The sequence below is a fragment of the Astatotilapia calliptera genome, chromosome 3 (genome assembly GCF_900246225.1).
Source record: "Astatotilapia calliptera chromosome 3, fAstCal1.2, whole genome shotgun sequence".
In the NCBI taxonomy this organism is placed as follows: domain Eukaryota; kingdom Metazoa; phylum Chordata; class Actinopteri; order Cichliformes; family Cichlidae; genus Astatotilapia; species Astatotilapia calliptera.
In genome coordinates, this window is record NC_039304.1 from 7,678,769 (window position 1) to 7,694,926 (window position 16,158).

General features: G+C 42.1%; 2 protein-coding genes across 3 annotated transcripts; both read right to left on the bottom strand.

The window, feature by feature from the left end:
• Positions 1-3,493: 3,493 nt before the first annotated feature.
• On the bottom strand, positions 3,494-4,928 carry LOC113011886 (immunoglobulin kappa light chain-like). 2 transcript variants are annotated; one of them, XM_026151722.1, is made up of 5 exons: positions 4,890-4,928; positions 4,076-4,789; positions 3,836-3,970; positions 3,721-3,752; positions 3,494-3,635 (listed from the first exon to the last, which is right to left on the bottom strand). In XM_026151722.1, the coding sequence occupies exons 1-5, from the start codon at positions 4,912-4,914 to the stop codon at positions 3,522-3,524; spliced, it is 1,020 nt and encodes a 339-aa protein (XP_026007507.1). In that variant the 5' UTR covers positions 4,915-4,928; the 3' UTR covers positions 3,494-3,521. The 2 variants fall into 2 exon arrangements, with proteins under 2 accessions (XP_026007507.1, XP_026007499.1); XM_026151714.1 differs by having other exon boundaries at positions 4,076-4,890.
• Positions 4,929-8,672: 3,744 nt separating this feature from the next.
• LOC113011897 (uncharacterized) lies at positions 8,673-13,447 on the bottom strand. Its single transcript, XM_026151732.1, has 7 exons — positions 13,393-13,447; positions 12,582-13,292; positions 12,342-12,476; positions 12,230-12,261; positions 12,042-12,144; positions 9,049-9,164; positions 8,673-8,762 (listed from the first exon to the last, which is right to left on the bottom strand). Exons 1-7 carry the CDS (start codon positions 13,445-13,447, stop codon positions 8,673-8,675), a joined length of 1,242 nt encoding a protein of 413 aa, XP_026007517.1.
• Positions 13,448-16,158: the final 2,711 nt, after the last annotated feature.

Genomic DNA, 16,158 nt, shown 5'->3' on the forward strand with positions numbered 1-16,158 from the left:
CTCCGGCCTTCGTCTCGTGTCTCCGCTGGAGGGTCTGACGGACCGCTCCGGCCTTTGTTTCCTGTTTCCGCTGGAGGGTCCAAGGGACCGCTCCGGCCTTTGTCTCCTGTTTCAGCTGGGGGGCCCGAGGTGCCCGTCCAGCAGCCTTCCTCGTCAGCTGGTGGTTCCGGAGAACCACACCAGCCTCATGCCTCGTCGGCTGGAGGGTCCGAGGGGCCCGTTCAGCCTCCTGTCTCCGCTGGAGGGTCCGAGGAGCCCGTCCAGCCTCCTGTTGCAGCTTCATCATCCTCGCCTGGTCCAGCTTCGTCATCCTCGCCTGGTCCAGCTTCGTCCATGTCTTCACCCTCGTCTGGTCCAGCTTCGTCCGTGTCTTCAGCTTCGCCCGGTCCGGCCTCTGCCTGTGCTTCGCCCGGTCCGGCCTCTGCAGCCTCGCCTGGTCCGGATCGCCGTCGCCTGAGTGGCCGCCGTTGCCTTCCGCACGGCCGGCCCCCGGACCGCCGTCGCCTGAGTGGCCGCCGTTGCCGTCCGCACGGTCGGCCCCCCGAACTGTTTGGACTCCTGTGCTGTCGGCCTCCGGCCGGCCCCCCGAACTGTTTTGGACTCCTGTGCTGTCGGCCCCCTGAGCTCTTCTGTTTTGAACTCTGTTTTTTTCCTGTGTTCTGGTGTGCTTCGTTTCTTTTGGTTTTGGACTCGTTTTTTGTTTTTGTCTTTTTGCCTTCTGGTGCTCCGGTTTTGTTTTGCTTCGGGCCCTCCTTCCTGGGCCCCCGCCGCCCGCCCTGGTCGGGTTGTTTTCTGTTTTTTCTGGCTGTTTTGTTTCTTGTTGGGCTGTCTGGGGCCAGCCTTTGAGGGGGGGGGGGGGGGTACTGTCATGATCCTGGGTCCTTTTGACCCAGCGTTTTGTGTTTTCTCTTCGCGATTTTGGTTCTGTTCTCGAATTGGTGTTTACCCTGTTCCCCCCCGTGTGTTCCTGTTTTATTGTGAAGGTCTGCGTCTTATGTGAGTGTTTTCAGTTTGCCTCCCTGGTCTCGTCATGTTAATCACTCCCAGCTGTGTGTAATCTCCCTGTGTTCTCTGAGTGTATTTAAGTTGCATTTTCTGTCTTGGTAATCGCTGGTTCGTCTGTGTTGTTTCCCCTTGGTCTCCCTGCGTCTTCCCGTATGTATTTCTCCGGACCTCCCTGCATCCTCATTCTGGTTTGTCTTCTTAGTTTACCCAGTTTAGGTCTCCAGTTTCATGTTTTGTCGCCACCGCTGTTTGTACTTACCCACCACTGTAAATAAACACTCACCTGCACCAGAGCTGCTGCCTTTTTGGTCCTTTCCTACAATCCCACACGGCTTGCCTCGGCAATCCGTGACAGATCCTGAGAGAGATGGAGATATACAGCCAGAGAGACAAAGAACAAAGGGAAGACAGGGCTATAAATATTAACTGGAAATGAACCTGTAACATTTAAACAGGCAGTGGTCGAGCCTCTGCCGAAATGCCCTGGCCTGGATGCCTCTTTGTTCTGTAATTTCAGACCTATTTCAAAGCTTCCTTTTGTTTCTAAAGTTTGGAAACATTGTGTCTTCACAGCTGCAGGCTTTTTAAAACAGTCAAAGCATTTTTGAGGTATTTCAATCAGGTTTTAAAGCACTTCACTGCAGAGTCTGCGCTTTTGAGAGTTTTTAATGATATTTTACTAACTGCTGACTCTGGGAATTCCGTCTTACTGCTGCTTTTGGGTCTCACAGCAGCTTTTGATACAGTAGATAACAACATTTTAATTTCTCACCTAGAACATCATGTTGGAATTAGAGACACTACCTGGGAGTGAATAAAGTCATACCTGTCTCACAGAAGTTTCTTTGTCTCACTTGGGAAATTTTAGTCATCCTCACTATCACGGTAGCGAATGGTCCAGAATGCTGGTGTTCGCCTGCTGACAGGGACACGCAAACATGAGCACATTACCCCTGTTCTTGCTGTTCTTTCACTGGTTGCCTGTCGATTTTAGAATTCATTTTAAAATATTATTTTTTGTTGTCAGACCTTCTACACCTGTACACTTCACAACTGACCAGTCACTCCTTGCTGTCCCCATGTTGCGACTGAAACAACGAGGGTACCGAGCTTTTGTGGCCCGCAAATTATGGAATAAGCTGCCCCTCCATATTAGGCTGGCCCCAACACTTAAAATCTTCAAATCACTTTTAAAAACACACATTGTTTTCAAGGCTTTTTAGCAGTAGTGCCAGAGTCAGCTTGTAGTCAGTTTTAGTCTGTTTTTGGTCACTCGTAATCTTTTTATTTTGTTAATTTTATTTTTTGTACAATTTGTCTATTTTACTCATGTTTTAATATTTAATATACTGATTTATTTTTATCGTCTTTTTTCATTTATGTATTTATTTTATTGTTAATTATGTTCATTTATTTGTCTGTTTAATGTATTGTTTTTAACTTTTGTCTCTGTTTTTTGCTGTAAAGCACTTTGGTAAACAATTTTGTTTTAAATTGCTCTATAAATAATGTAGATTGGAATGTTGAACAGATGAGAAATAACACGCAATCCATCTGTCAATCTCCTGTTCCCTTCCCCCAGGATGTTGTCTAAGCTCTGCCAGAGTCTGGAGTTAAAGATCACACGGATGGGGCTTCTGCCAGGCATTCTTCCCCCATCACCTGATCCAACTCATCACCAGCTGGTGATCAGTTGACAGCTGAGCACCTCTTTTCACCGTAGTGATAACTACAATACTATTAGGTCTTTCCCTTTCCTATATTTACTGTTTTCTAGCACTTAATTATCTCAGACCTAAGTGTTTCAGGCTGCACTCTGAACAGGTTGCCATTTTTCCGCTAAGTCAACACAGAGCTGTTTTTGGACAGTGAATGATGTCCTTCTCTGTGTGGCAGGCAAAGTGGGACGTAAATGAAGGACTCATTAAACATTAAGTGAACTCAAAAAGGAAGCTTTAATGCTGACCACTTTGCAAAAAACAGAAAAATACAAAACTCAGATAAAGCAGGAGCCACGAATTTACAGTCTAGGAACGAGGTGGGATACATAAGGCTGGAGATTTTAGTGGGGACCACGTGGACCGGTGGTAGTGCAGGTGAGCAAATCAAATCAAATCACTTTTATTGTCACATCACATGTGCAAGTACATTGGTACAGCACATGTGAGTGAAATTCTTGTGTGCGAGCTTCACAAGCAACAGAGTTGTGCAAAATACAATAATGTAAACAAGCAAAATACAAGAATGGCTACAGCTGAAACTAATAAATATATGTACAATATATAATAGTATATGCGTTTCTGGATGTGTATACTAAATATTTTTCTACGTGTGTGTGTGTGTGTACACATATTTTACAAATTAAATAGAGTAAACAATAAATAAAATATATAAAAATATGCAAGTGATGAAATGATGCTAGCAGTTAAATCATTTTTCTTTCAGACCAAAGAGAAGATGCCAAAATCATCACTACAGCAGAAAGGTAATACTAAATGTAATTTTTTCTACTATGTTTACTTTATACTGGAGTACACACATGTATCCTCTGTGTTGCTTCTCTGTCTTCTTGCTTCTTTCGTCCTAATTTTTCTCAAAGCAGCATAATGAAGGTTGTCCTCTTGGGTGCTCTGGATACCAAAAGAATCAAAATAACAATTCAACAAGAAATCTAATTTCCTAAAAACACATGAACTTCCACACTTTAAAACTCACCTCTAAATTTACAGAATCATTTGCGTTTGAGTCTGCTGAGAAAAAAAGCAAATGATTTAAACTTCAATGCCACTATTTTTAAACACAACAGTAAAATATGAAAACAGATTCTAACCTCTGGATTGGCAGTTGTTCCTCTTTTTCATCTTATACACTAAAAAAGTTGATGAGACGCTGATGATGGTGGTGAGTGTTAAAGCTGCGCTTAAGAAATACATCAGGGCAGCAGAATCTCGCCGAATTGTAAATCCTAGAAATGACAGAGCTTTTTAGCTTTTCATCTTCAGTTCATCAAATATGATCTGCTCCTATTTATAATACCATGTGAGTCACCTCTGCTGGAAAAGGGACTTACCCCCAAAGTCCAGCTTGGTCCCGTTTCCAAACAGTATGTGTCCACATGAGGCAACAGCACAGTAGTAGATCCCAGTGTGAGACACATTCAGGCTCTCCATTCTCAAGTTATAGACACAGGTGTGTGTACTTTTGTTGTCTTTCCTCTCACAATGACCATTCCTGACTCCATGGGTGTAAATGAGTCCTGGCTGAGAGTCTTCAGAGTCTTTGAACCAGTAAACACTGTGTTCTCCATCACAGCTCAGCATAGTGTGAACCATACAGTGCAGACTTACAGAGCCTCCTGGCTGGATGGTCTCAGATGCTGACTGATGAACTAAAGCTTGTACGTTTAAATCTGAATCATTGACACTGACAATAATGGTCTCTAAGAATGTTGATGTGTAGAAATAGGAACGTATACAGTAGTAAGTTGCTGAGTCTGAAACACTTAAGTCTGAGATAATCAAGTGTTTTTTTCCATTTCCATTATCTAGTCTGAAGCGTGTAGTATTGTTGAATGGACCATGAAATTTTACAAAGTTGGTTTCTGACTTATAGAAGGTAGAAATGAGTTTTGGTTTCTCTCCTAAAGTTTGTTTGTACCAGTAAAAAATTGCAGCAACATTATGTTCATAGTAACAATGTAAAGTCACTCTGTCTCCAGATTTAGCTGATATAAAACGTGCTTCTTCATGAACAGAGGAGGATAAATGCAGGTTGTTCTTCTGAGCTGTGGTGAAATGAAAGACAAAGCAAATACACATTGTGGAACATGGCAGCTGAGAAAAAAGACCTTAAAAGAATTAGACTGTGGTTAAACACAAACTTACCAATTACACCCAAGAAGAAACACATCAGGTAGAAGACAATGTGTGCAGATGCCATTGTTCCAAACAGTCGTACTGAATAAAAGAACGGCGACTCTTCACTTTTAAGAGTGAAGATTAGATTTTACTGGCCAATCAGAAGCTACACAGTACATGGAAAACTAGATCACATGATCAATGACATCTGTAGTGTTAAACTTAGTAGCTGAGAAAAAAAAACAGAAGAACATCATGATTTAGATCAGAGGTGAGATATATTAGATGTCAACTCGCTAAATATCCTGTAGACAATGTGATTGTGTGGGGCAGTGTGAGACCCATAGTTTATCACTTTGAAATATTTAATATATTTTAAGAAACATGAAAAAAAAAATACATAACCACACAAAGTATGCTAGTAGCTTTTTTAATGGTTTTCATGTCAAATAAATGTTTGGAATTTTTGAAGTTTGTGTTTAGGATTTTCTGTCATGTGAAGTTGTGACTCCTGTGCCAGGTTCTGTTTTGGATATCTGTTTTTTATTTCTTTGTTATTTTACTGTGACTTTCCATCCATCCATTTTCTTCCACTTATCCGGGACTGGGACACATGGGCAGCAGCCTAAGCAGAGAAGCCCAGACCTTACTCTCCCTGGCCACCTCCTCCAGGTTGTCCTGGGAAATACCAAGGCGTTCTCAGCCGAGTGACGTAATCTCTCAAGCTTGTCCTGGTCTCCTCCCAGTGGGAGGTGCCCGGAACACCTCACCCGTAAACCAACCATAAATGAGGGTAGAATGACCAGTAAATTGAGCCACAGCACCAATCCATCTGTCAATCTCCTGTTCCCTTCCCCCAGGATGTTGTCTAAGCTCTGCCAGAGTCTGGAGTTAAAGATCACACGGATGGGGCTTCTGCCAGGCATTCTTCCCCCATCACCTGATCCAACTCATCACCAGCTGGTGATCAGTTGACAGCTGAGCACCTCTTTTCACCGTAGTGATAACTACAATACTATTAGGTCTTTCCCTTTCCTATATTTACTGTTTTCTAGCACTTAATTATCTCAGACCTAAGTGTTTCAGGCTGCACTCTGAACAAGTTGCCATTTTTCCGCTAAGTCAACACAGAGCTGTTTTTGGACAGTGAATGATGTCCTTCTCTGTGTGGCAGGCAAAGTGGGACGTAAATGAAGGACTCATTAAACATTAAGTGAACTCAAAAAGGAAGCTTTAATGCTGACCACTTTGCAAAAAACAGAAAAATACAAAACTCAGATAAAGCAGGAGCCACGAATTTACAGTCTAGGAACGAGGTGGGATACATAAGGCTGGAGATTTTAGTGGGGACCACGTGGACCGGTGGTAGTGCAGGTGAGCGGGTAGCCTGAGGCCCAGAAGAAATGAACTGAGGTAAAATGGAAAGGTAGGCAGGTTGATGCCCAGATAACTTCAGGCTTAGAATGGCTGGACAGTGAGCATCACAACCTGCCTGAAAACCGAAGGAGCTCCATGAATGTCCTGCTAATCAAAGTAGTACATAAAAGATGGTTGGCCTGTTACCACTTGAGAGTGAGACAATAATCCAACCCCCAAGAGCTGTCACACTACTCCTTAAATAGCCTAGCAAATGATGCCTGATGCTCTGCAGGTGCATCAGGAAAACCCTGATGATCACAACCATGACCGCCTGCACTAAAAAAGGAAAAGACACACAAGACAATAGAACACATGCAGTCCCAAATCCTAACATAAACTGATGAAAACATGGCGAAAGGCATGGGAAACACAGGAGAAGCATGATAACTAAGAAAAGTCTATAAAGTGTTGGGTTTTTTGTGTGTTTTTTTGAGAGAAGACAAAGGTGCTCAAATGATAAGTTTTCACAATTTATTATTAAATGGTTAGAATGTCAAATTAGTTTTACATGGCATGGTGGACTGCCGTCTCTCTGGCTTCGAGGCAAAAGCTGCCACACGCAAGCAGTAAACACTTTTATTGCGTGTGGTAAAAACAGAGCGTTAACATGATTGGTCAAAAGTTGGAGAAAATCCTTTAGACCCCATGTCCTGCTTATGTTTCATCTCCTGCACCTTTCAGACATCTCCCTTTATGGAGATGACAGTTCTGCAGGCAACACTCCCATCACCATGGCAACCACCTCTTTTCCTTCCTGTAGAGTTAGAGAAGGGGGAAAAGAGCATTCCCTAATAACCAAAATGCATTGCCCTGTTTTCCTCTAGCAGAGTCAGCCTTAAAGTTTTATAGCTACGATCGTGGCTCAAGAGTTGGGAGTTCGCCTTGTAATCGGAAGGTTGCCGGTTCGATCCCCGGCTTGGACAGTCTTGGTCGTTGTGTCCTTGGGCAAGACACTTCACCCGTTGCCTACTGGTGGTGGTCAGAGGGCCAGGTGGCGCCAGTGTCCGGCAGCCTCGCCTCTGTCAGTGCGCCCCAGGGTGGCTGTGGCTCCAATGTAGCTTGCCATCACCAGTGTGTGAATGGGTGGATGACTGGATATGTAAAGCGCTTTGGGGTCCTTAGGGACTAGTAAAGCGCTGTACAAATACAGGCCATTTACCATACCTTCTGGTGCCATCACCAGCCCTAGCAGACTCCTCACACATTCCTTAGAGACAGGACTAGACCAGCGGCGTGAACACAAGGGAGGTAAGAATACACAGGGATTCAAAGAATACAGTATAGACTGAAACTAAGAAAAGGCTAGATGTTAAAAAAAAACAAAAAACAGAATTGGGAATCTAAATATAACTAAGAAGAAGAAACAGGAAATGTAGAAATCAGGTAGACTCGAAACACCAAGTGTTAGAACCAGTGTTTGGAGGCGTGACATTGGTGTTTGACCTTTTTGTTTTTTAGATTAGATTAGATTAGATTAGAAGAAACTTTATTAATCTCTCGGGTTCCTCCTGGAAATTCAGTTTCCAATAGCACAGCACCGACAGAAGTTGCATGTTACAGATACAATAAAGAGGAATGAGAGTAAGGATATGAGCATAAATATACCATATATACACATATATAAATACAGAATAAATAATAGCGATAAATAGGAATACCAGTGTATTGCACATTTGAGTGAGTCTATTGCACAGTGATTATTGCGCAGTCGAATATAAGAAAAAATATTGCAAATATTGCACAGTGAAGAAAAGCACTACAACTCAGTTGTTCCCGCCCTCCTTTGTCCTCCTGTTTCCCCTCCCTCTCTCCTCCAACGAGGAGTTAAACAGTTTGATGGCGTGTGGGACAAAGGAGTTTTTAAGTCTGTTGGTTCTTGACTTTGGGAGAAGCAACCAGTTGCTGAATAGGCTCCTCTGATTATTTATGGCCATGTGCAGAGGATGCCCAGCATTGTCCATAATGTCCAGCAGTTTCATTAGTGTCCTTTTCTCTGCCACTGTCACCAGAGTGTCCAGCTTCATGCCGACCACAGAGCCAGCCTTCCTGATTAGTTTTTCCAGCCTGAATGAGTCCTTCTTTGCTGTGCTGCTCCTCCAGCACACCACAGCATAGAAAAGTACTCCAGCAACCACCGACTGGTAAAACATCCTCAGGAGCTTCATGTAGATGTTGAAAGACCTCAGCCTCCTGAGGAAGTACAGTCGGCTTTGGGCTTTTTTATACAGGTGCTCTGTGTTGCATGACCAGTCCAGTTTGTTGTCCACCCACAGCCCGAGGTACTTGTACGTGTTGACCACCTCCTCTCCCTCTATCTGAAATGGCATTGGACCTGGTCTGTACCTCCCACAACCAGTTCCTTGGTCTTTGAGGTGTGATTCAGGATGTCTTCTAGATGGCGCGCACTCCCCCCAGTTGCAGGTGCAGCTTTGTGTGAGTCCGTGTGACAATGTTCCTCACCAGACTCCTGTACTCCTCTTCCTGATCATAACAGATACACCCCATGATGGCTGTGTCGTCTGCAAACTTCTGAATATGGCATAATTCAGAGTTATAGCAGAAGTCAGAGGTGTACAGAGTAAAGAGAAGAGGGACAGCACAGTTCCCTGTGGTGCTCCTGTGCTGCTGACCAGTGTCAGACGTGATGTCCTTCAGCCTGACGTTCTGTGGTCTGTCAGTGAGGTAGTCGGAGATCTAGTTTTTCCAGAAGCAGACCGGGCCGGATTGTATTAAAGGCACTCAAAAAGTCCAGAAACGGGATCCTGACCGTGGCTTTCCCCTTGTCCAGGTGTGTGTGCGCTCTTTGTAGGAAGTACAGAATGGCATCCTCCTCTCCGACATCCGCCTTGTAGGCGAACTGTACTGGGTCCTGGCATGTTGTACCTGTGGTTGGAGGAGGTTGAGGAGGAGCCGCTCCAGAGTTGTCATAAGATGTGACGTGAGTGCCACCGGTCATTCAGCTCATTGGGTCGGTTCTTTTTGGGGACTGGGATGATGTAGGATGTCTTCCAGATGGCGGGCACTCTCCCCAGTCACAGGTTGAGGTTGAAGACTTGTTGTAGCGGCTCCCCGTCACCTTTAAGGTTCTTGTTTCACCAGGGAGTCAAACTACTGTGCTTTCTTTTTCAAATGAAAAGCAAATTTCCTAAAGCTTGTATTTAGATTTGTTATTTGAACTGGAGCTCAACCGCAAATCCCAAAGTCAGGGGAAAAATTACAGAGACTTTTTGCTTTTAGATATCTATTGCTGTCACAGTTTATCATACAACATCAGTTACCTCTACTGGAAGAAGAAAGCTTCATAATGGGGAAATCCACATGTTTTATCTCTTTTTGCAACATTTTTTCTTTTTGCTGAGATTTTCTTAAAATGCAGTGCATTTGACCTGTCACAGTCACTGTAAATTGCACTGGTTTTCTTCATTCCCATCCAAAACTCAAGCAGAAGACCACAACCAAACATCGTTTTCTTTTAAAGAGTCCAGAAGGTGACTATATACAGTACTACAAGATAACTACAGGCTTATTTAAAAAAGAAACAAAAACCCCAGATCATATTACACACTGTTATACAATGAAAAATGCAGTAAAGATTATTGTGTACACAATTTGGATGTCAACATCTAATGAATGTGTGAATTTTTTTTTTTCGCTGGATTGGAAAAAATATAACCTGCTGCTTGACACTGGAGTAAAGACATTCATCTCGGTTGTTCCTCTGTCTCGTTGAACTGTTGGGTAGGTTAATGCTTAAAGCAGTGTAGTGGAGGTTGTCTGCATCATGGTGTAACTGACCGGGACTTGACCCACTGTTCTTAAGATAGACAATTGGTACAGTTTTTTTTTCCACCTTTAAATTCAGAAAAGACCAAAGTTATTCTTATCATAAAAATCTCATACATATTCTGTTTAACCAACTCTAAATGGCATTACTAATACCTAACACAGGTCCTAGTTTGGATTTGGGCGACCTCTACTTTTAAGATTAGGCGACAAACTTTCCTTTTTGGTCAAGTTTAGAGTTATACACGGATCAGGTGACACCAAACCATCTCTTACTCATGCTTCTATTTTCATTCCCATGTGGTAATTCACCACTACAGCATGTCATAGTTTGTATGTTGACATCGTCTCTCTGTGCTCTTCCATTTTCTCTTCTCTAGCCCCTCGTTTCCAAAGCCTTCCTCAGCTTGGTTCTGCTGGAGATTTCTTCCTTTTAAAAGTGAGTATTGCTGCTCATTGGGGATTATTGTTGGGATACTCTCGATTAAAGCTAGATCTTTACATTTTAAATAACCAATATCCATCCAGTATCCAACACTCATTTGTACAGATTTAATTATTTTAAAACATCGATTCAAAAAGGTGCTGAAAACCTTGCTCAGACATATTGGTTATACTGATATAATAGCATCTGCTGCAGATTTGGTATCTGCACACCCCCAATGTGAATCTCGCATCCCAAAGATGCTCAGTGGAACTGAAACCTGGTGACTGTGGAGGCCATGTGAGTACAGTATGATGTTTACATGATTCAAGTACTTTACAAATACAGTGTATTCGTCCTTCACATGATTGATGCCAAACCTGTCACAGTTTCAAGAATTAATGATGTGTAGGACTGAAGGCAGACAGAAAGCTAATCTTTTATTAGGTTGCAAACAGAATTACAAAATAGAAAAAAGCAGAAATCCAAAAATCATTTTAGAGATCCTCAGAAACCAGAGAGAGCAGAGGGTGGAGATAGACAGCCACAGAGACAAAGAACAAAGGTGTCACGGTCTGGGTCAGTGGCCGTGTGAGGAGTCGAAAGGAGGACTCAAATGCAGTACTTATTTAGACGTGAGGGCGATTTATTAACAATACCAAACATATGGTGGAGATGGCAAAACAGAACTAAGGATGACTAAACTGGGAGAAACTACACCAAGGAGTAGCAAACCTGAACATGAAGGGAGAACAGCAGGGAGCGCACGCAGGGGATTTCACAGAGTATGAACACAGACGACGCGACGAGGAACAGAGGAAAACACACACTATAAGTACACAGAGAGACACTGGGAAATCACACACAGGTGGGGGACACAGCTGGACCTGATTAACCTGACGAGACAGGGGGGCACTAACACCAGGGACCAATAGAGGGAGCACAAACCCAGAACCCAGTATCTAAAATCCCAAAACACAAACCATCCCAAAGCAGCCATGAATAATAATGAAAGTAATAACAATAAAGAACACAAACACAAAGTCACTGAGTCATGGCCGCAGGACCATGACAAAAGGGAAGACAGGATTATAAATACTAACTGGGAATGTTAAACTGGTCAGAAATAACATGCAGGTGAAAGTCATTATAAACGGGAACACTTGGGAGACTAATACCCACAATAATATTTTACATTTTTAAACAAAAACTTAGCCTCATCATTTGAATACAGTAAATACCGCCACAAAAACCTAATCATATCACAAGCATACAACAATAAAATATGGAAGTAACCAATATTAAACTCACCAAAATTAAGAATCAAAACTTCAAATGATAAAAAATAGTCAACACAACAACAACTTCAAAGAGACAACTAAAAATTACAGAACTTCAAAAATACATCAAACCCAAAATCCAAAACAAATTATCTACTGGAATTATATTTACAGGAATTTCAAACATATGCAAGTGATCAAATTCTGTTAGCAGTTAAATCAGTTAGAAAGGTAATACTAAGAATCATCTTGTCTCTTATGTTTACTTTATACCGGAGTACACACATGTATCCTGGGTGTTGCTCGTCTGTCTTCTTGCTCCTTTCGTCCTAATTTTTCTCAAAGCAGCATAATGAAGGTTGTCCTCTTGGGTGCTCTAGACACCAAAAGAATCAAGATAACAATTCAACAAGAAATCTAATTTTCTAAAAACACATGAACTTCCACACTTTAAAACTCACCTCTAAATTTACAGAATCATTTGTGTTTGAGTCTGCTGAGAAAAAAAGCAAATGATTTAAACTTAAATGCCACTATTTTTAAACACAACAGTAAAATAAGATAAGATAAGACCTCTGGATTGGCAGTTGTTCCTCTTTTTCATCTTATACACTAAAAAAGTTGATGAGACGCTGATGATGGTGGTGAGTGTTAAAGCTGCGCTTAAGAAATACATCAGGGCAGCAGAATCTCGCCGAATTGTAAATCCTAGAAATGACAGAGCTTTTTAGCTTTTCATCTTCAGTTCATCAAATATGATCTGCTCCTATTTATAATACCATGTGAGTCACCTCTGCTAAAAAAGTGACTTACCCCCAAAGTCCAGCTTGGTCCCGTTTCCAAACAGTATGTGTCCACATGAGGCGACAGCACAGTAGTAGATCCCAGTCTGAGACACATTCAGGCTCTCCATTCTCAAGTTATAGACACAGGTGTGTGTTCTTTTGTTAGCTTTCCTCTCACACTGATCATTCCTGACTCCATGGGTGTAAATGAGTCCTGGCTGAGAGTCTTCAGAGTCTTTGAACCAGTAAACACTGTGTTCTCCATCACAGCTCAGCATAGTGTGAACCATACAGTGCAGACTTACAGAGCCTCCTGGCTGGATGGTCTCAGATGCTGACTGATGAACTAAAGCTTGTACGTTTAAATCTGAATCATTGACACTGACAATAATGGTCTCTAAGAACATTAATGTGTAGAAATAGGAAAATATACAGTAGTAAGTTGCTGAGTCTGAAACACTTAAGTCTGAGATAATCAAGTTTTTTTTTCCTTTTTCATTATCTAGTCTGAAGCGTGTAGTATTGTTGAATGGACCATGAAATTGAACAAAATTGTCTTCTGACTTATCTAAAGTAGAAATGGGTTTTGGTTTCTCTCCTAAAGTTTGTTTGTACCAGTAAAAAACTGCAGCAACATTATGTTCATAGTAACAATGTAAAGTCACTCTGTCTCCAGATTTAGCTGATATAAAACGTGCTTCTTCATGAACAGAGGATAAACGCAGGTTGTTCTTCTGAGCTGTGGGGAAATGAAAGACAAAGCAAATACACATTGTGGAACATGGCAGCCGAGAAAAAATACCTTAAAAGAATTAGACTGTGGTTAAACACAAACTTACCAATTACACCCAAGAACAAACACATCAGGTAGAAGACAATGTGTGCAGATGCCATTGTTCCAAACAGTCGTACTGAATAAAAGAATGGCGACTCTTCACTTTTAAGAGTGATGATTAGATTTCACTGGCCAATCAGAAGCTACACAGTACATGGAAAACTAGATCACATGATCAATGACATCTGTAGTGTTAAACTTAGTAGCTGAGATGATGTCAACTCACTAAATGTCCTGTAGACAATGTGTTTGTGTGGGGCAGTGTGAGACACATAGTTAATCATTTTGAAATATTTCATGTATATAAAAATGGTGAATTAACTACACAACCACACAAAATACGCCACTATCTTTTTTAATGGTTTTCATGTTAAAAACATTGTAGGATATTTTTGTTATCTTTTTGAATTTGTGTTTAGGATTTTCTGTCATTTGAAGTTGTGACTCTTGTTTGTGTCAGGTTGAGTTTTGGATATCCATTTTATTCCTTTGTTATTTAATTGTAACTTTCCATCCATCCATTCATTTTCATCCATTTATCTTTGACTGGGTCGTGGGGGCAGAAGCCTAAGAAGAGAAACCCAGACCTCACTCTCCCCGGCCACCTCCTCCAGCCTGAACCGGGAAATACCAAGAGACATAATATCTCAAGCATGTCCTGGTCTCCTCCCAGTGGTAGGTGCTGGGAACACCTCACCCATAAACCAACCATAAGTGAGGGTAGGGACATAGAACGACCAGTAAACTGAGCCACCATACCAATCCATCTGTCGATCTCCTGCTCCCTTCTCCCATAATGCTGTCAAAGCTCTGTTGGATTCTGGAGTTGATGATCTCTTGTGCAGAGGCTTCTGCCAGGCATTATACATTTCGGTGCACCAGGTCTGTCCAGCAGCCTTCCCCGCCACCTGATCCAACTCACCACCAGTTGGTGATCAGTTGACAGCTCAGCACCTCTCTTGACCGTAATCATAACTATAATATTTTTAGGTCTTTCCTTTTCCTATATTTACTGTTTTCTAGCAATGACGCCTAGGTTTTTTTTGTTATCTTGTGTTTGGGCAGTTTGCACTTTACCATCACGATCCCGTCCTTTAGTGCAACACAAATAAAAGTAAAGTTCATATCCATGCTGTACACTGCACCACAATTTTCCAGACAGACTAACAATTCCAAGAAATTGAAGTATTGAACGACATAATTTTAATGGAGTGGGTTTTTTTATTCATGGAAACCAGCTGCATCGAAACCTTACATCATACATCTAAATGCACCGCGTCAGATGCAGTGGCGTAAGGCATGCCACCACTGGATGCCAGAGGAGTGGAGACGTCTTCTCTGCAGGAACAGATGACACTTCTCCGTCGGACAATCTTATGGTAAAGTCTGGACTTCCCAGGTGTGAGGAGAACAGTACTTGCCTGACTGCCCTCTACCAAGTGTAAAGTTTAGTGGAGGGGGATTATGATGTGGGGTTGCTTTTCAGGATCTCAACACAGCCTCAGTGATAGAACTGTTAATGCTTCAGCACACCAAGACAAGTTGGACAATTTCATGCTTCCACCTTTGTGGGAACAGTTTAGGATGGTGATCATTAATCACAGTGCAGATAAATGAGATTTTTTTGCCTCATGGGATCTGTACACGTTTTAGTGTTTAATTTATCTCTCATAATAATTTATGCCATGTATACACCACAGAGAGCCTTGGTTCCCAACCAGCTTACTCTGCCAAAATCCCCCAAAATTACACAACGTAATCAGCCACACTCTTCTGCTCTTGTTGCAAATCTCCCAAAGTGTAACTGAGGGTTGGCTCTTGGTCTCTGGTTTCTACATTTCTTTCTTTTCCTTCACTTTCCAATTCATAGTTGCAGAGAATATCCCAACTGCCATTGGCTGAAAGGAGGGTTACACCCTGAACAGGTTGCCATTTTTCCGCCAGGTTAACACAGAGCCATTTTTGGACACTGAATAATTGTTACAGTCTCGCTGAGGCAGACTGTATGGAGTGAGGAGTGGACCCAAAATGCATACACAAATGAGCATGAAACAAAACTTGATATAAACAAAAAGTGAGCTGTTTATTGAGGGCTGGCAAAAAAACTACAAACAAAGAGGGCAAGGGAAAAACTGAAACCTAAACTGGGTGAACTAAAGCACAACATAAAAGACCCTGATAAGAACACAGATAATCTTGGACATGAATACCTGAGCCGTGGAACATGGAAACCTTGAAGCATGGCATAGAAAACAAGACAACCTGACATAGACTGAATGAGAAAACACAGACTAAATACACACAGCAGACTAATGAGGGAAGTGGGAACACAGTGGGGAAACAGCATAAACAAATAACCATAACAATGCCACAGGGGAAGTGTAAAACTAAACACAATGAACACAGGAACTCTTCAAAATAAAACAGGAAACGTAATGAAAAGCAGACATGACAACATGAACTTGATAACAAAAGTGATACAGACATGAAACACATAAAGGACAATGGAGATGTAACACTGGGGTTGAAAACATAAAGGGAATCTAATAAACAAATAAACTTAGTGCACCTAAATAACTTAAACATCAACATCCAAATAAAGTAAAACATAAAACTCTGGGTCAACAGACCCAGGAACGTGACAATGATGTCCATCTCTGAGTGGCAGGCAACGTAGGACGTAAATGAAGGACTCATCAAGTGTCCGGCAGCCTCGCCTCGCCTCGCCTCTGTCAGTGCGCCCCAGGGCAGCTGTGGCTAGAATGTAGCT